Source organism: Apodemus sylvaticus, chromosome 12 (genome assembly GCF_947179515.1).
Source record: "Apodemus sylvaticus chromosome 12, mApoSyl1.1, whole genome shotgun sequence".
Taxonomy (NCBI): Eukaryota; Metazoa; Chordata; class Mammalia; order Rodentia; family Muridae; genus Apodemus; species Apodemus sylvaticus.
This window is the reverse complement of record NC_067483.1, coordinates 33,928,086-33,948,590: the sequence shown is the minus strand read 5'-3', so window position 1 is coordinate 33,948,590 and position 20,505 is coordinate 33,928,086. Positions and strand designations below refer to the sequence as shown.

General features: G+C 46.6%; 1 protein-coding gene across 4 annotated transcripts in view; it reads right to left on the bottom strand.

Annotated features, from left to right (window-relative positions):
• Mgat5 (alpha-1,6-mannosylglycoprotein 6-beta-N-acetylglucosaminyltransferase) overlaps window positions 1-20,505 on the bottom strand; it is a 293,176-nt gene that overhangs the window by 121,196 nt on the left and 151,475 nt on the right. For all 4 annotated transcript variants that reach the window (XM_052199815.1, XM_052199817.1, XM_052199816.1 and 1 more), the window contains exons 5-6: window positions 4,461-4,537; window positions 3,363-3,452 (exon numbers count right to left, since the gene is read on the bottom strand). In XM_052199815.1, the coding sequence (XP_052055775.1) occupies window positions 3,363-3,452; window positions 4,461-4,537 (167 nt within the window). The remainder of the gene's footprint in view (window positions 1-3,362; window positions 3,453-4,460; window positions 4,538-20,505) is intronic.

The following is a 20,505-nucleotide window of genomic DNA, read 5'->3' as shown; positions in this document are numbered from 1 at the left end:
GTCCTTATCAGTTACAAAGGCAGCCATGGGACTGGAGAGATGGCTCAGTGTTTGCCACATAAACATGCAGATGTGAGTTCCAAACCACAGCACATTAAAAAAAAAAAAAAGGCTGGAAGTGATGGTGTATACCGGTAACCCCAGCACTGAGGAGGTAGAAATGGGGGATCCCTGGGGCTCACTGGCTGGAAAGTCTAGCCTAATTGCTGAGTTCCAGACTTGGCTCAGAGTTTGAGGACACAGTGCATCATCGTGTTGGGAAGGCCTGGTGCCAGACGGTCACATGGCATCAGCATCCAGGAAGCAGAGGGAGGGGGACACTGGCGCTCAGCTTGCTTCCTTCTGTCTCCTCATGGGACCCAGCCCATGGGACCACAGTTAAGTTAGGGCTTTCCTTTTAGCCCATGGATACATTTCCTTACACACATGTCCATGTCTTCTGGGTGACTGTAGTCCCCATCCAGCTGACGACCAGTGTTAACTACCACAAGGTTCCCAGATGAAGCGAGAGGAGCCATTTCTCTCTTCCTGTTCTGTGGCTAATTATACCCGTCCTTTCTTCCTCTCCCATCCGAATCTCTTTCCCTTTCCTTCTTTTTCCCATTAAGCTCTTAAGATACAGAATGTTTAGCACAGTGGCAAGAAGACGAGCTCTCAGTAGATGCCGACAGCCCAGCAACTACAAGAAAGGCCAATAAGCACTTACTGAACTGAACCCGCTAGTAAGAAGAAGCAAGAAACTGGTCTTATGCCAAGGCTACCGAAGGGGAACCACACCGCAGGGCCTGTGAAACCACGGTCTCTATACAGACCAGGCTCTGGTGCTGTCCGTGGCCTCTCCTCCTCCTCCTCCTCCTCAGACCCCCACTTTCCTCTCTCTTGAGCATCTACCCTTCCTCCACTGGGAGTGTGGTCAGGATACAGTTTTAAAGGAAATGAACCTATCATAACCCATGATCGTGCCTTCTGTCTACCATCACTTCTCCACATCTTCCCAACTTTGGTCCAGGAGCTGGAGAGGAGGCTGGGAAACCCAGGCAGAAAGTGACATCCTTCATCTCCTCAGCCCTCCCAAATCCACAGAAAGTGACATCCTTCATCTCCTCAGCCCTCCCAAATCCACAAACATCCGTGGCTGTCAAGTAGAACCTACAGTGGCTTCTTCCATGCCAGGGAAGGGATTTACAATAGAAACTCTGTAAAATTAAACTGGAGGAAGAGTCTTTCCCTCAGGGCGGGAGAGATACTTCTAATTGAGTTCTCACTGGGGTGAAGGTCACCCACAGCCTGACTCTCCTCACAGAAGGAACTGAGAAGGCTGTGGAAGCCAGGATTCAGGAACAAGCTCAAACAAATGCTGCAAAGTCAGTGTTTCGGCAGCTGAGGAGGAACATGCAGGCTAACCTGAGCTAAGGAGAAACACCCAGGCTAGCCCGTGCTTCTAATTTCTAGAAAGCATTTTATTATGCTTTCATTATGCCTCATTAGTGCTGGGATTCCCCTGATTTCAGGGAACAAACTAGTCAAAGAAAAAGTATGCAGGTGCCTCAGTGGTAGGGTCTTGGGATCAAAGCCCAGTCCTGAGGGACATGGGGGCTGACTATGATATAATGAAGAAAATGGCTGTGTTGGCTACTTTTCTTTGTAACAAAATGCCTTACACAAAAGCAACTTAATGAAGACCAGAGTTTACTTGGGTTCAGAGTTTGAGGGTGCAGTCCACTGAGGCCAAAGCACCAGGACACACTGCATCACAGTTGGAGACGGGGTCTTCCCACCTCAATACACCCAACCTACAAACTCTCTTCACACACACTCCCAGAGGTTTATCATGATTCCAAGCTGTGTCAACTTGACAATCAATGCTAGCTATGTCACAGAGAGAATTTGGATGACGGAGATGGAGCATGTGCCTTAGAGTTTTGGTAACTTGGCCTTGGTCATCCAAATAAGACATATTAGTCAGTTTATAGTCCAGAAGAGAGACACCCAGACTGCACAAGGAAAACCATGGAAAGAACATTTAATTCAGCCTAAAAAAATGTAGATATTTTACAGGGCATCACCAGGGCCTGTTACGATGTGGCAAAATAGTGCTGAGACCCAGCCTCAGCTCCCCAGCACCTGAGTAGGCCCCAAGGCTGTCTGGTCCGGGGGAGATGGTACAGCTAGCTTCGAACTCCCCACTAGGTTCTTCCCCTGCAGCTAACAAATTATAACTTTTTAACTCTCTCTCTCTTTTTTTTTTAAACTTTTGAGACAGTTCTCATGGTCTCAGGTTTTCTTCCAACTTACTGCGTAGCCAAGGATAGCCTGAACTTCTGACATTTCTCCCCAGTTCTTAGGACTATAGGTGTGTGCCACTATGCCCGGGTTAGGCAGTGCTGGGGATGAGACCCTGAGCTTTGTGCATGTTAGACAAGCATTCTTTCCAAAGGACCTGAGCCAGGGACCCATGGGGTCTGCTAAGTGCTATGTGTCCTTTAAAAGACCTGCATTGTAAATGTATGCACGCAGATGAAATGGGAAGTCGGAGAGAAAAGACTAAGGCTGGTGAGAGGAGATGGTGGCCTAAGAAAAGAATAAGAATAAGAGAAAAGACTGAGGATGGCAGCTAAGAACACGGGTGGCAGCCAACAGCCAGGGGAAAGCGGCCTACTCCGGCTCATTACTAAAGGAACACTAGTCGAAACAATGAGTCCTAAGACGGGCTCATTAAGACGGTCACTATCCCCAAACTAGAGGGCAGCATGCCTTTGTGAGAACTTGGGAAAGACTTAAAAAAAGACTCTGGTGGTATCCTTTCATCCCCGTGCTCCCAGCATCGTCCTCCCCAAGTGGAGTGCTCTCTGCTCTGTTCACCAAGCGGGCCTGTTTTTGCAGTCTTGGCCCACCCGTTGGTGGAACCGAAGATATCTGATGATTTGTTCCCAAGGGAAGGGCTGGCAAGATGGCTTGGGGTAAAGGTGACTGCCACCAAGCCTGATGACCTGGATGTTCCTGGGACCCACACGGGGAAGGAGAGAACCCTGTAAGTTGTCCTCTGTCCTCCACTTGTGTACATAGTCCCTGTACATACACGCACACACTAGATAAATAAAAGTTTTTTAAAAGGACAAAAGAAAACAAAATAAAAAAACAAACTGGTTAAGACTGAAAGTCCTGCAGTCTGTGTATTTTACTGAAATGCGAGTTAAAGCAAACAAAACAGTGAATCCAGGCTTCTCTTTCCTTTCTGGGTCGGTGTCGGAGGAAAATGAGCTATGGCCGGTCCTTTTGCTGGTGTTTTTCAGCTTCTCCAACTCCAGGCTCAGTGACAACAAAGCCTCTGTGTGGATGTACAAGTCCTCGGAAAGACTCACCTCACTGAGGTAAATAAAGAAGGAGCAGGAGGTCCCGTCCACTCCATAGTCTGCGTAGCAGGGGTCCGAGCGCCACATGTCCTTCATCCACTGAAACAAGAGGAGAGGACACGGCTGAGGAGGATGGGGGAGGGGCAAAGGACAGAGAGGGAGCAAGCAAGACCACAGGGGCCCTGCTAGTCAGCCCTCAGGAGGTTCCAAAGGCACAGCACAGAGCTTGCCATGCAGAGCTCTGGCCAGACAGCACAAAAGTGTCAATCAACACTTACAGCTGCCCCCAAAGAACACCAGGGAGCGTTCCTGGGATGCTCTTGCCATTCCCCATTCTTCACGGAGTACTTGAATGACAGACAACCTTTCTCGGAACACCACTGGCCAAGAGTGGTTTCCAGGAGCAGGCCAAACAAATACCATTTAGTTTTCTCAAAATAATAGGAGACAAAACAAGAAAAGGTCAGGAATCCAGGTGTGCGGCAGCGGGAACAGCAGCTCTGGGAAGAGCGGGGCCAGCCTTCTGGGTGAGCTCTGGGCCAGTAAGAGACCCTGACTCAAGGGATGATGTCTCAAGGGCGCCTGCATGGCGCCCAAGGAATGGCACACAGGGTGGTGCTCTGGCCTCCATAGCTACATGCACATACATGTTCACATGCACAGATCACATACAACAGGCTGGGCTGCAGCTCAGGATGGGGCACTTGCGCAGCATTCTGGAGACCTTGGGTTTGACCACCCATGGGAACGCACAGAGTTGAGAGTGGGTAGCTCATTTGCTTATGCAGATATCACATTTACGTCATAATCTGGACCTGGAGCAGGATTCTGGGGTTCCAGGGAGAAGCAAGAATTCTAACTAAGGGGGGGCCCTTGAGGTTGGAACTTGAAGGATCACCTGGAGATGAAGGGCTGGGAAAGACAGTGCGGACACCAGAAGTGGTCCAGGTTCTCAGCCTGACTGCTGACAGCCACTGCTGACCCACATCCCATGGGAGTGGCAGAGAAGGGCACCACCAACGGGATAGAAACCCCAGGAAAGAATTAGCTTCAAGGCTTAGATGCCCACTGGTGTGTTGGGACGAACAGACATAACTTCTGCTTTACCTTGACTTTCCCCTCGCAGTGGGGGTAGCCATCCATAGGAGGCAATACGCATTTCTCTTGAACGCCATTAATGATATCTGCAAAGAACAGGAGACAAAGGAAACCATGAGAACCATAAAAACAGAAGCCCATCATCACAGGACACACCGAATACAGGGGTCTCCAAGGAGGCAAGGTTCTGATCCATGCAGCCCCTCCAGCTACAGGCGTGGCTGCAGCCATAGCAGAATGCTATGTGAAAACGGCCCCCACGGACTCAGGGAGCAGCATTATTGGAGGTGTGGTCTTGTTGGAGGAAGTGTGTCACTTGGGGTGGGGTCTGAGGTTTCACAAGCTCAAACCAGGCCCTCCCCGTAGCTCACGCTCCTGCCGCCTGCTGGTCCAGATGTGGAACTCTCAGCTACCTCTCCAGCACCACATCTGCCTGCATGCCGCACGCTTCCCACCACAACGATAACGAATTGAACCTCTGAACTGTAAGCCAGCCCCACTTAAATGTTGCCCTTTATAAGAGTTGCTGTGGCCGTGGTGTCTCTTCACAGCAACAGAAACGCTAACTATGACAGGGAGCAGTGCTATCAACAAGATCGCTGGGATCTTAGTAGCCCTTATAAAGAAAGGTATACCAGCATCTATGACAGTCATTTCTTCCCCTTCCCCAACTGCTTGGGTCCCTGCATATGGGGCAGGCACATAGGTGCACGCAGCCAAGGCCAGCAGACAATCTCAGTGACATTCCTCAGGAACACTGCACAGTTTTGATTTTTGTTTTATTTGTTTATTTATTTATTTTTGAGATATGGTCTCACACTGACCTGGAACCCACCACTTAGGCTAGGCTGACTGTCCAGCAAGTCCCAGGGTTCTTCCTGCCTTGACCTCCCCAATGCTGGGATTCTAAGTATGTGTCAACACACGTGTCTTCCTAACAAAGTGAAGACTAGACAGAACACTGTAAGCATTTCACCATGATCTCCTCTCCAGACTCTGCAAAGGTTCATTTTAAGAACCCAATCAGCCAGGCGATAGTGGCGCACGCCTGTAATCCCAGCACTCTGGGAGGCAGAGGCAGGTGGATTTCTGAGTTCGAGGCCAGCCTGGTCTACAGAGTAAGTTCCAGGACAGGCAGGGCTACACAGAGAAACCCTGTCTAGAAAAAAACCAAATCCAAAAAACAAACAAAAGAACCCAATCACTTCGACTTTTATTTAGAACTGAATGACATCTGATAGGTTAAAGGCACCTGGCTATCTTCCCATCGTGGTTTTAAAGGGGTGGTGGGGAGAACGGACAAAAATGAGAATCCCCGCCCCTAAACTTCGGGCACTAGCCTGTCCTCCCACTGGAAACTGAGCCAGATCTTCCTGCCCAGCTCTGCTGCCAACAGCCAGGATAAGCATCTCCAGGAGGGAGGCTGACGCTCTGCCCCTGGTACCTCGCACACATTTCCTCTCAGAAGATAAAGGGTCTTCAGCAACTGTTTTGTATGTACAACAAGGCAGTACACCTGATAGGAACCCGTGGCCGCCCTATCAGATGGGCCCTGCAGAGGGAGTCCATGCGCGCTCCGCCACCGGCCCAGCGCTTAGCACCGGCCAGAAGCCAGCAATCTCTGCATTTGGCCTGGAGACACAGCTCTTGCAAGCACTTTCCTCAGCCAGCCTGGCTGTGAGAGAGGGAACTGGCCGAGGTGAAAGACCACCTCCCATTAGAAATGACCCAATACAAGTCATTCTCTGCTTGGAAAAAGCTTCGTCCTAGGCCGGTTTCACACCACGGAGAAAAGTGAATTTCTACAACTAGGTCCCTGGCAGATGTCTCAGTTTCTTTTATGTTGCTGTGATAAAACAACATGATCAAAGCCAAATTTGGCTCCCAGCCCATCAACTGAAGGAAGCCGAGGCTGGAACTCAAGCAGGGCAGGAACCCGGAGGAAGGGGCTGAAACAGAACCAGGAATGAACACTGCTTACGGGCTTGCCCCTCACGACTTGCGCTGGCTGCTTTCTTCTACAACCCAGGACCACCTTCCTGGTGCCAAAGGTGGCTCCCCTCACATCCATTATTAATTAAGACAATAGCCTATAGGCGGTCCAATGAGCCAATCTTGTGGAGGTATTTCCTCAATTCTCTCTTCTCTTGGTTTTTCTGAATTTTAGCTTTCAAGATCTGGAAGCATCATCTGCCTCACACTTTACAGGAGACTTCCCACAAGCATATACGCCGACACTCTGCTTTTCCTGATTCCTAAAACTGTAGCCCAGAGAGATGAAAAAGATCCCCAGTCCAGTGAGGAAACAATGCAAACTCATCAGGCTGGTTCTGTTTAAGGAACCACAGATCTCTACCGTAAGCCTTTTTCTTTTGAGGTATGCACATGTGTGTGAGTGTGACTCTGGGTGTGAGTGTGAACATTTACATACCAAGCATGGCATGTGGAGGTCAGAGGGCAGTCCCAGGTGTCAGTACTCATTTTGTGTCTTATTTAAAACAGGGTCTATCATTCATGGCTGCATAATGCCAGACTAGCTTGTTCCTGAGTTTGCGGGGGCTCTGTTTCCACCCCTAATCTTGCTGCAGGGACATGGCATTGGAGACATGCACTACTGCACCCACATTGACATCGCTTCTGGGGAGTAAACTTGGCCTTCACAATCGTGTGGCAAGTGCAGTGAGCTACCTCTCTAGCACAGATTTTCCATCTAGGTCAGGATTATTTCCACCCCACTGCATGTAGTATTCACAGTCACACACCACACTCACTTCATTCATGCTCCATATAGGAAACACGAGCAGAGTGTGCGGGGGTAAACTGACCAAACGGTATTCTGCTTAGAAAGACACCTTTGCTGGGCTCCTGGACTTGTGAAGTAAGAATTCAAAGCTAGGGCATGACCCATGGGCAAACACTATAGAACTGAACAGAAATTTACATGAAAACACCCTGCCACACAGGAGGCTGGAGAGGGGGCTCAGCATACAAAGCAAGAGTGAGGACCAGAGATCAGGGCCCCAGCACCCACATAAATGCCAGGCAGGTGTGACAGCCTGCCTCTCATGTTAGTGCTGTGAAGGCAGAAGAGACGGGATTCCCAGAGCATGCTGGTTAGCTACAGTAGCCAAATTGGTGGCTTCAATAGAGAGGTTCCGCCTCAGACCACAAACTGGAGCACAACCAATGGAGACATGGAGCAACGACTTCTTGTCTCTGTAAGCATGTACACATGTGTGTGTATGTGTGAAAACACACATACATATGCATGTACAGGACACATACCAATATAAAGAAAAAAATTCCAAAAAAACAATTTAGCCAAACCATCACTGACTACTTATTCTTCCCTCTGTCATGTACTCTGTTCTTAGCTTCCTGCAGGATTACCTGACTGATTACGCTTCTAAGCATCAGTCAGCAGGGAAATCAGGTGAGGACACTGCAGAAGAGGGTCAGGCCAGACAAGGGGGAGGCAGCTTGATGTGTGTTCTAAAACCAGAGGGCTGAGGTTACTGAGGATAACCCCAGCTCTATGAGGGAAGACAAGCACGTTCCAGGCCTAGGAGGGTGGAGAGGGGAGATAATTAGAGAAAGCCTTGGACGCGGGGCGGCATGGGAGGAACTATGACAGGACAGCTGAGCAGGCACTGCAGCCTGAAGGGCTGTGAACTCCAGGCTCAGAACCCCGTGTCTGGATCACCATTGCAAGCAACAGAAAAGTTGCTGGATGCTAGTATAGTTGGCGGAAAAACTGATACTCACTGAGGGAAAAAAAAACAAAACTCTGACCATTTTATTTTGGGTGCTAAAGATAAAAACACATTATGGATAAGAACATGCTGTACTCCAAAAGGAAACTACCACATAAGAGCTTTACAGCTGAACAGAATTTTATATCCTACATAAATTGCCTGAAGCTCACCTGACAGTGGCAGCTCAGCTGGTGGAGTGCTTGCCTGGCCTGCACAAAGCCCTGGGTGCCATCCCTGGCATCCCCAGAAAGTGGGTGTGGCTACCCATCTGTAGTCTCAGTATGAGGGCGATGAATGCAAACGGGTCAGTCAGAAGTTTAGGGTTATCCCTGGCTATACAATGAGTGCATTCCCACTGAACTGTGGGAAGGGAAGGAGCTCAGCCTGGGGAGGAAGGTGTGGTGTCAGGAACAGGAGGCTGGCTGGTCACACTGCAGCCTCAGACAAGAACAGAGAGAGAACAGGAAGGGGCCCAGTGATGCAGACCCTTAAGGCCCCTAACAGCCCTAATGATGTGCTTCTGCCAGCACATCTCCGAGTCCTAAGGTTTCCTAAGCATCCCAAACAGAGTCACCTGCTGGGAAGTCACAGTTAACCATTGAGATGGAGCATGGGAGACGATTCCCATTCAAACCACTGGCCTACACACCAAACCATTGGGAGCCCTCTCCTCACTCAAGTTGCAAAGCCTTCTAAGGACCCAGTCACCCTTCCTGGGTGAGGTACCGAGACCTGCGGTGATAACACAGGATCTCATTTAACCCACAGAGCAACCGAGACAGCAGACCCTGGGATGCTCATAGTGAAACCCTGCACACAGGTTCCCACCCCCTCAGTACTCTGCTGCTGCATTATATTCATCCTGTGAATGAATGGTCTTGTCACCGCTGGTCAGTTCTATGCCACCGTGCCTGTGGGTAGAGAGGGTAAGGGACACTGAGATCACAATACCTTTGATTTGTACAATGAGAAAAGCTTGGTTATTTTAAGTGAATATAATAGCACCACAGCACCACTTGTGTGTATATATTTCCATGTCTGAGGCTGGGAGAGAAAAATGGAATTTGTGTATGATGTGGATAATCAGGGTCCCGCATAAATCTGCATGCGCTCATCTCTATGTAAATGGCGCTTTCTGTAAGGATAAACTTAGTTCCCCGTATCATTTTTTCCTGCAACAAAATGTTCTTTAGTATTTTAGGCAACTACAGAAAGAACACAAACTGTCCCACACAGGTATCCAGTTACAGTAAATGGGCAAGGCAGTCACTGTTATAAATCGGGAGACTACTAGCTTTATTTTTCCAAAACAGTTTTTAAAAGGGGTTGCACTATATATTCCCAGAAAAAAAATAGCTTCTCTATAAAACATTTTGAAACATAAGATAAAAGTTGAAGTATTTTGAGACATTCTCAGCTGTCAATTCTGAGGACACTATGAAACTGGGATGTGGGTGGGCAGGCTTAACAGTCGGAGGTGACGGCGGCGAACGCAGGATGGCGTGCTCAGGTTGTGCCTGGCGAGCTTGATGACTGTGCTTCTTTTGCAGTGAGTGAGCTAAGGTGAGAACCATTAGAACCCGTATTCTCACAGTTGCTTCCTGGAGGAAGCGGCGCTGCAATGTTGCTGTCTTTGTGAAACTGTATTGTACCTGAGATGTGCACATGAACATTTCTATTCAGTCCCACAAATAACATTTGTTCAGTTTTTCTTCTAGAACAGGCCTGAGTAAACCAGTTTCTACATTTCTGACTCCTCTTATCAAACTGTCAAAGATGTTCAGGACTTAGAGTTCTGTTAAGTAAAAAGGTAGACATATATACTCTACCTCTGTGTTAGTATTTCTTATCACTGGGGAAGAATACTAATATTAATAATATAGAATTGGACACTATGAGAAAAGACTGACAATAGAAGAATATTTTATGTGTATAAATTCCTTTTTCAGAGGGTGAATCAAATAAGAAAAGCAGTCAAGGCTGGGAAGGCCTTCCATCTCATCCAGCAAGTCAGGAGGAGAGGCAGAGGCAGGTGGATCTCTGAATTCTAGGCCAGCCTGGTCTATATAGGCAAGTTCCAGGGCAGCCAGGGCTACATGAGACTTAAAAAAACCAAAAGAGTTTAAGAAATGACCAGCAAAGACCTGCATCGTGGCTCAGTTGCTTAGGGACTTAGTGCCAGGCCTAGTGACCTGAGGTCAATCCAAAGGGCACACTTACAACGTGGAACTACAGAATCCGTGATGCCCACAGATTCTGCCATGGCACGTGAACTTTTCTTCACAAAATAAATACATGTAAAAAATACTATTTTTTTTTAAAAAAAGAAAGGCAATCACTAAAATTAGCTTCAGATAATGTGAATGCCAGCAAACTGATTAGAAGTTTATAGCAGCTATGATAAAATTAAAGACAAAAGAAAATAAGCGACTAAAAGATTTCTCAGCAGAGAAGTAAATGCTTGGAAGAAAGAAACACACACACACACACACACACACCCCACAAAGAATTTCACGATGTAAAATAGACTATCTGAAATGGAAAATTCACAGACTAAAAGTAAGAGTAAAATAGAACCCACTGGAGGAAAGTTGAGTGAACTGGAGAATACTACAGGTGGCCAGCAGAGGGTGAAGGAAATGCCAACAGCACAGCCTGGGGACATGGAGGAGAGGATGGGGAGGTGAGTGCCTAGAGCACAATGGGCTGACAGCTTTAACTCTCAACCTGATACAGGACGGAGTCCCGTGGGAAGGGCTCCCAGCGACAGCCTGTCTTTATCAGGTTGGTCTGTGGGCATTTTTGATGAGGATTTTTTTTTCTCATTTGGGCTAACTGTGGTTGGAAGACAGAGCTAGACTACAGACTGCTCATGAGCAGTACAGTTTCACAGGATGGCATCTGACAGTGTAAGGGTGGGAACGTGGGCTGGGCAGAGAGGAAGCATGCAAGCACCTTCCCTGCCCTTGATGTGGGTGTGACTAGCTGCTTCGAGTTCTCGCCACCTTGACACCACTACAGTGATGGAGAAGAACTTATAATTTTAAGCCAAATAAACCCTTTCTCCACTAAGCTGCATTTTTGTCAGAGTATTTTTCATTTGTTTGTTTGTTTTTACTAAAGCAATAGAAAGAAAACAAGAACAAATGTAAAAGAAAATGCTTGAAGAAATGATGCCGAACAAGTTTCAAAAAAAAATTTTTTTTTTAAAAAAATTGTTAACTTCAAATCTAATAACTCAGTGACTCACACAGAAGGCAGAGACAATTATATTTGCTATAACCGAACTGCTGAAGGTCAAAGACAAGAAAAACATTAAAAGAAGCTAAAGCAAAACAAACACATTACATAAAACGCAATAAAGACAGCAAAGCCACCGACTTTGCATCAGGAAGGCTGGAACCAAACCAAACAAAGACAGATTTGCTGCTTACGTCAAGCAAAACCTTACTGTTAGTTCTCTACTATGCCCCTGAAAAAATGCCAACCAAAGATAGACAGATAGATAAATAAACAATGCCAATGAGAAATTTTACCACTTGCAGACCTATAGAGCAAGAAATAATAATAATAATAAAAAATCTTTGGGGCTGAAAAGCAAATGCAGTTAAGATAATAACAGGAGTCTGTAAGGAAATGGGGAACACCCGAAATGCGACTCTGGGGGCTGAAGGGACGCCGTGCGCAGGGTGCTGTTGTCAAGCTCAGGGACTGGGGCTCTGTGTTTTGCCTGGTGTATATACAATGCTGAGCACTGCACGGTAGGCGTGTGATCCCAGCATGAGCCAGGCGGGAGGATGCCCGGAGCATGCTAGCCTGTCAGCCTGGTCAGACTGCTGAGGCCCGGGCCCACGAGAGATGAGAGACCTTCAACTAAATCACTAAATAAATGAAGCAAGCTAGTCAAGCAATGGTAGAGGAAGACACCTAACACAGGCTTCTGCCTTCCACAGGCACACACACAGGATAAAATGTTAATATATGTTCAAGCAGAAAACTACAGTGTGTGTGCGTGTGTGTGTGTGTGTGTATGTTGCCTTCCCTTTTGCTTGTTGTTTGTTTTGGTTGTTGTCATTGTTACTGTTGTTGTTGTTTCACTAGACTCTTTCTATATAACTCTGGCTGTTGTGGGTCTTGCTATCTAGACCAGGCAGGCTTTCCTCCTTTCTTTGGTTTTTCAAGGCAGGGCTTCTCTGTACAGCTCTGGCTGTCCTAGAACTTGCTGTGAGGGCCAGCCTGACCTCAAACTCAGAGATTCGCCCGCCTCTGCCTCCTAAGTGGTGGGAAGAAAAGCGTGCACTGCAGCCTGTCTTTGCCTCTCAAAGGCTCTGGTTAGAGACGTGCCCACCAGCTACCACGCCCAGCTACCACGCCCAGCTTCCCTTCTCTTCTCTTATCAGGTCTCTGCTTTATAGGAAAGTCTATTAGAGTATGAGGAGGCTTAAGACACTTTTAGACATATGAAGAACATCACTATAAAGGAGAGCTGTTCCATATGAATTAAATAAGAACTTGTAATAATATCATAACACTTTTTATCTTCATGTGACATCTTTCGAGGGCCCCAGTATTTACATGGACCCAATGTCTACATATAGTGTGCCTTTTCCTCTGCATACGTATGATATTGTGTTGCTTATGACTTAGACACAGTAAGATTAACAGTAATTAAGGATAAAATTCAGCATAAAAATATACTATAGCCAAAGTTATTAGAGTATATAGAGGAAATTATAAAGGCTTTGTTGTTTCCCTTAAAAGATCGCAGCCAGGTGTAGTGACGCATGCCTTTTGCACAGGGCAGGCCGGAGTGTGAGGCCAGTCAGCTCTGCACAGCAAGCTCCAGGCCAGCCAAGGGCACACAGTGAGACCCTGTCTCAAAAAGAACACCAAGAAGAATTTATTTTTTTAATTACGTGTGTACCTGTGTGGGCGTCTGTGCCTGTGAGTGTGGTGTCCACGGAGGTCAGAAGTGCAGCTCCATCCTGGAGTTACAGGTGACTGTGACCAGCCCGATGAGGCTTGGGAACGAACCTTGGGCCCTCTGGACAAGTACGACATGCTCTTAACCCTGAGCGACCCCTCCAGCCCTCTGAGGACTTGCTCTTCATGTAGATCTTAAAATCCTCAACACACATGCTGTTCTGTTGTCTAAGTCAAGAGCTTACAGCATTTACTCAGACGAAGCGCTTCACAGCCTTTCTTAGCTGTAGTAGAATGGCAGCACTTTAAGCTCTGGGCCAGTGTTAAGTAAAATCAGGGCTACATGGACACAGCATTGAGCTGAGATGACAGCCGAGTGGCTTGCTGTCAGGTCGTGCGAAAAACCAGAAAAACAAAACCAAAAAGCTGCTGATTACTTCTGGAAATTTCCCTTAACATTTCTAGATCACAGTAAACCTAGATAACTGAACCCATGCAAAGAAAAACAAACTTTGTCCTGGTTTTATTTCTGTTGCTGTGATATCATACCCTGAGCAATAGCAACAAAGAGCTTACTTGTATTACTGTTCCAGGTTATGTACAGTTCATCATTTCAGGGGAAGGCAAGGCAGGAGCTCAAGCAGCTGTTGACATCAAGAACAGAGAGGGACCAATCACACCTGCTGCCTGCTTACCACTTAGCTAACCCCGCCCTGCACAGTGCAGGACACACCCCACATTCACTTAGAGGAGACTCACCCTCAGTGGGCTGTGACTTCCTACCTCTCCTCCCCTCCCCCACCCCAAACATATCCCTGGGATGCCCAGATCTAGGCTAACCAATCATGGGGGTTCTTTTTTTCAGGTGATTCAAGGCTATGTCAGGCTGACAATGAGAACTTATCTTTTTCTAATGACTTACTTTTATTTTATGTGCATTGGTGTTTTGCCTGCATGCATGTCTTTGTGGGGATGTCGGATACCCTGGAATTGAACCTAAGTCCTCTGGAAAAGCAGCCAGTGCTCCTAACTGCTGAGCCATCTCTCCAGGCTCTCAAAGAAATCTTTTTTTTTTTTCCTAGACAGAGTTTCTCTGTGTAGCCCTAGCTGTCTAGAAACTCACTATGTAGGCCAGGCTGGCCTTAAATTCAGAGATCAACCTGCCTCTGCCTCCCAAGTATCAGGATTAAAGTCAAGCACCACACTCATGGCTACAGACTTTCATAGAACCATTGAGAAAGTATACTGTGATCTCCACAGTAGGGGCCGGCAAACAACCCCTATCCCTGTCCAAATCTGCTAATTGCCTGCTTTTATGTTTAAAGCTTTGTCTCTAGCTATGCCATTAAGTCATATTTCTTCAGCTAATGTGCACTATAATGGCAGAGTTCAACAGCTGCAAGGAGGTTAGGATAGTATAGCTCACAGGGTTAAATCAGCTCAGTCAGTCCTTCAGAAACCACTGGCCTCTCTTTCAGAGTCCATCATTGATCCTACTATTTAAAGTGTGTGTGTGTGTGTGTGTGTGTGTGTGTGTGTGTATGTTACAGCATTAGTAATGACTCAATTCTAGCCACCACTTCCTCTCCTAGAACTTCTGCAGACCGTCCATACATCAAAACCAGAGTAAAAACAAACAAACAAAAAAAACCGAGAACTCAGTCAGTCGGTGCCTCTGGGAAGGCCAGAGACTGACATCGGGGTCTTCATCCCCTGCACCATGAATGCTTTACTTTATTTCTGACAGTTTATTACACATACTTTGTGATCACAATCAGCTCCCTTTGCTCTTTTGTCCCCATTCCTTTCCTGTTGAATCCCCTCTTCACACCTAATTCCCCGAGGCTACACCATTAAAGAAATGGCAAAGCCTTCTGGAGCCATCAGTGTCTTCATCAAAGGACGCTTCATGGGACCTCCTCTACCCAGGATGGAAAGATGGAGGGCCCAGTCTAACGCAGCACCCACAACTGCCATGTGCTCTTGGATTCTATCACCAGGCCACATCTGGGAGACCACCCTTCATGGTACCACTGTTCCTCCCCCCTCTCCCTCCTCTCCTTCCCCTCTCCCCTTCTCATCCTCCTCCAGCTCTTAAATCCTTTCTCTGTCTTCTCCTGTAATGTTCCCTGGGCCTTGCAGGGGAGGCACGGACGCCCCATATTCTTTGAGAAAGGATCTCTCTCTGGGCCTCTCACTGTAGCAGGCCAGTGAGCTCTGTCTCCTCCCAGTTCTTCACAAGTGTTCTGGGAGTTGAACCCGGGTCCTCATGCTTGTGTGACACACATCTTACTGACAGCCATCCCCCAGCTGCCAGCCAGCACGTTCATTCATCTTGCCCTCCACAGCCAGTCTGTCCCCCCTTCCCGGCTGCCAGCCCTGTGGGTGTCAATCCTGTCATGAGACACAAAGACAACAACCCTTGCAGACACTGTTGAAGCAGTTCCCACGCCTGTGTGAAGCCAAATCCCTTTTAACAAATCCCTCAGTGGATACACCTCTCCAAGTGGTTCTGCTTCCTGAGTTAATCTTGACTATAACAAATAGAGAAAAGTTTAAAAGCCGAAGGTAGTTCTTGGGAAAGACAAATAACATATATAATTCCTAGTGAGAATAATTGAGAAAAGGAGAGAAAATAAATTAGCAGTGGGAAGGATGGAAGAGTCATCCTATAAACCTTACAGCGGCACAAAGGAAAGCACAAAGCAGAAGAACTACCTTGCAGCTGGATAGTCTTCTATTTAGGAAATGTGACAGGCTCGTGTGTTTATGTCAGGATAATTCATAAGATTCCCTAACTGGAAACAACTCACATGCCCAACGCCAGCAAAACTGATAAATCAATTGTGTTATGCTCATGTAACTCAACATTACTCTCTGACTAAAATCCCGAAGAATGAACAATGAATACATGTAATACAGCAGCTATATCTGGAAAGCCTTATGCTGGGCTTAATGAAGCCCTTTCCGTACACATTCATACTATAAACTTTTGTTAGACGCCAGAGTTATGACTGCTTATGGGGAATAGAGACCAAACAGGAGGAGACAGGAGAGAGTGTCTGGGGGTGAAGCGTTGCCCACCTTGCCTGCCAGGCTGCAGTGATGGGTGTATACCCTTACCAAAGCTCATCAAACTGCACACTTAAGATCTGCACCTTGCATTAGACATTATTTTGTTCACACATAAGGTTTTACCCGAATCACTTTTTAAACGGATGCTTTCCGTTTGACTGAAGAGTTCAGATGACAGAACGCAATCTTTCTTCCTATCCTCCACGTATTAACCCCTTGCTAGCCAGCTTTCTGTGTGCTGCTGTGAGCTTGCGGAGCTAGGATGTATTATAAAACCATGCTCAAAGTTCAAGCTCAGAGTTCCTCTGGAAACGAAGACCTTGGTGTCAAGTAGACCCTGTTCGTTTATGAAGTGTTTTTCTATTAGTGGTGGTACTGAGGTGTCTCTGGTGGGTGTGGACTAGTTCACTGTGTATTCACAGCGCTGGCCCAAGCACAGAGGGCTTCAGTAACAGTCTTTGTTCCCAAAGGAGACAGCATGGGTGCCGAGTCACCAGCACCGGGAAATAACTCACCCTCAAACACTTAAGGAAGAAAGGCTGTGATTTCCCTCCCACTCCTGTCTGTAGACTTTGACAGGCATCAGCCAGTCACTTGACAATGTGCAATCCCTATTTCTCAGTTGGTTTGCAGTACCTGGCTTTCTGCCTCACACGTGGATCTCCAAAAATAGCCCTGAATGGGTAAGATGGTCTAAATGAGGGAAACGCGCAACGTGGAGAATGTAAAACCTTCCAGTGTGATGGTTCTTGCCAATGTCACCTTGGCAGGATCTGGAATCGCAGAGGATCAAGCCTTCGGCCATGTCTACAAGGGAGTTTCTCGACTGGGTTGGCTTAGCAGGGTAGACTTATTTTAACTGTGGGCAGCATCATTTTATGCACAGAAGTCCTGGACCAAATGAAGCAGCTAAGTGAATAACCCGGCAATTCATCTCTGCCGTTCTGGCTGTGGATGCAGTGTGAGCAGCTTCAGGGTGGACGGTACCCTTGAAGACATCCTTCCTCAAGAGGCTGCTCTGCGTAGACACCATGCCACGGCAGTGAGGATGGTAAGAGATACATCCAGCTAGTAAGCCGAAGTGAACAGAGGACAGTTGCTTCTTGCAAAAGCTCCAGCCAATAACCAAAAAGTATCAGGAGTTGAGCCCTTCTTCACTTTGAATCTGTTCATTTAGAACACAGAAGTTAGCGGATCCTAAAGCTTTGCCAGAGAGCTGCAGACTGAAGAGGACTCACCCGTGATCTCCATACTACGTGACAGTTTTACAAGATGAACAGGGAGGTGTGTGGCTGCCTGAGGTTACGGGAAAGGCTAGAAGGAACGTGTTAAGAAGTAAGGCTTTTTTATGTATTTTAAGGAAGTGTAATGGTTAATGCTGTGTATTTGACAGGACTAAGAATCAGTGAGTAGAGAAGTCTCTGGGCATGTCTGTGAGGGAACTTTTATATTCGGTTAACTGGGGTAGGAAGATAATGTGGCAGCCGTCACCCCATGGTCTGGAGTCTTGGACAAAACAAAAAAGGGAAAGTAAGCCAGGCCCAGTGTGGCAGCTGCAGCACACACCTTTATTCCTACCATTGGGAGGCAGAGGCAGGCGAACCTCTGAGTTAGAGGCCAGCTTCACGTACAGAGAGAGTTCTAGAACAGCCAGGGCTACACAGAGATACCCTGTCTTGAAAAACCAAAAATAAAAAAACAAAAAAATAAAAAATTTTTCAAAAAAAAATTTTTAAAACGAAAAGGGAGAAAGCGAACTGAGCCCCGGCCTCCATCTTTCCGACTGTGGATGCCACGTGAGCTGCCTCACGCTCCTGATGCCACGATTTGCTGCCATGATGGAGGAGAGCCTGTCTATTGTGACCTGAAATAAATCTTACTCTTTAATGTTGCTTTTGCAGGACAATCAGATAAGGAACTAAATGCAGAAGGTTATCAGGGGTCTTTGCAAACACTGAATTAATGCTTCAGGGGACCTCTGGATACCCACGAAGACATTAAAGAAAGCTATCTTTAAAATGTGATGTTTTTGCCTGTAATCCCAGCACTCTGGGAGGCAGAGGCAGGCGGATTTCTGAGTTTGAGGCCAGCCTGGTCTACAGAGTGAGTTCCAGGACAGCCAGGGCTATACAGAGAAATCCTGTCTTGAAAACAAACAAACAAACAAAAAAACAAACAAAACAAAACAAAACAAAAACAAAAACAAATCCAAAACGTGATGTTTTTGGAGCAGTCTGTAAGTACATAACTCGGAGAAAATTTGAATAACTAAAAAGATGAGGGGCAAATACTGCATATTTAAATACTGCCCAGGTCTCAGGCACTGGGGGAGGTGCTTCCACATGCAGCAGGATTTGATTCTATGCCACTGTTGGTTCTATTCTGCTGGTTTCCCCTTCTGTTCCTGAGCTTGCACATGGGCATAGGTCAGGTGTGAGTGGTCAGCTGGGACCCTCTCAGACCTGTCACATGCCAGGTTATAAATAGCTTCTAACCCCTTATCACTGTGCCATTTCCTAGGTCTCCTTACTTAGTATGGCTCGCCCTCTAGTTCACTGCTTCCTCCGAAACAGCGAGCACCCTCAGTCTAGTGTGGCCAGGGTTAGTTAGCCCTGCCACCAGCTATGATGCCGGAGGTGGGAGTTTCTTGTGCTCTGCTCCAAATCACATCGACTTCACCTATCAATGAACATTTATCAATGTTCCCAGCATGCCTTGCCCAGATTCCAAGGCCAGCTTTGGGGAATGGTAGGAACTCCAGGAAAAAATAAAAGCTCGCATTCAAATTTATATGCTTGCCTTGAGATGTTTTCCTTGAGTTGGCAGTTGTGGTCAGTCAACTGCCAAAGCCCTAAAAGGGTTTCATTTGGGAATTTTGTCTAACCTAATTACATATTACTTCTGATACTTTAAAATTTTTATTTTACTTGTTCTTTTAAATATTTCATGTGTGCGCACACACAACACATGGAGTGTGTGAAGAGACCAGAGGACAAGCTGTGGGAGCTGGTTCTCTCCTTCCATCATAGAGACCCCAGGCACTGAATTCAGGTCTTTAGGCTTGGCAGCCAATACCTTTACCTGCTGAGTCATCTTGCCAGTCGTTAAGATTTATTTTTTGCTGAGGAGTTTTCAAGCTATTCCTTCCACCATTCTTAAAGTTCTGCCTCCAAACACTAAGACCACAGAATGAACAGTACTCATATGAAGCCCACGATCTTAATTATTATCTAACTTGCTTTGACGGGGTTCTATTACTGTGGTAATATTTTTTCCTCATTCTGATCAAATATGAAATCTAAAATAAAAAGCAAAGGAAAGTGAAGAAAAATAACTAACAGATGACAGAGAAGGTAAAGTTAAATAGACAGATTAACATCTGCAGAATAAGATCTGTCATATAACTCAATTTCCACTCTCACGTACTCTAGACGAATAAAGAAAGCTATTTTTCTTTCAGGTGATTACAAGAAGGAACTTCCTAGAGTGTAATGGAAGAATACAGCAGAGACAAAGAAAGGGAGAAATGAAACCTTAAGCTTTAGTCATAAACTACATGGAAGGAGGAAAAAGAAGAGCACTTAACCTTCCACCAATAAAAATGTGAGCCAAAGACATTAAGAACAGGAAGCACACCGAATCTAAGCAAGGGAGCCAGGCAGCCACAGCCTCAACGCCACACCAAGTAATTGATATTTAGTGCTTATTTAGTGCTCACGAGTCCAGGATTTGTCTCCTGATTCAGATATATATATTTTATTCATAGTGGCTTTCTAAATTCTGCGCCCTTTTATCAGGAGGCCACCCTCACTCAGGTCTCTGAAATAGAGCCACAGAGAAACAGTACCGGAAATGGCTCCCCAGCGTGTCCCACCCTCCCCTCTCTACCCTACCCCCCGGCCTCAGTGGCCAACAAGGTAGTATTCCTCTCACAAGAGACAAAACTCAGGTCGGAACCAACACGCTCTTCATGGGGCAGTCAATGTTAGATAAAACTCTGCTGTCTGAAGAATCTCACCTCTCTGTTCCATCTCCCACATAAAAGCTGTAGCTGTTTTTGGTTCCCACTACAACTCATCAAAGACTTTCGAGCTTGGAAACTATGTTGTGAAACTATGCGAGCCATCCGTCCCACCCTGAAGCAAAATGAACATCCAGACAGGGGAGCATTTGTTGGGCTAAGATTAAGCAGCTGAACCAAAGCAGAGTCTTGAACTTGGCATCATCCAAGCTTCCTGAAACAACTCTTGTTGGTTATCTGGGGCTGCCCAAACACAACCATTGATGGCTTCAAGTGAAAC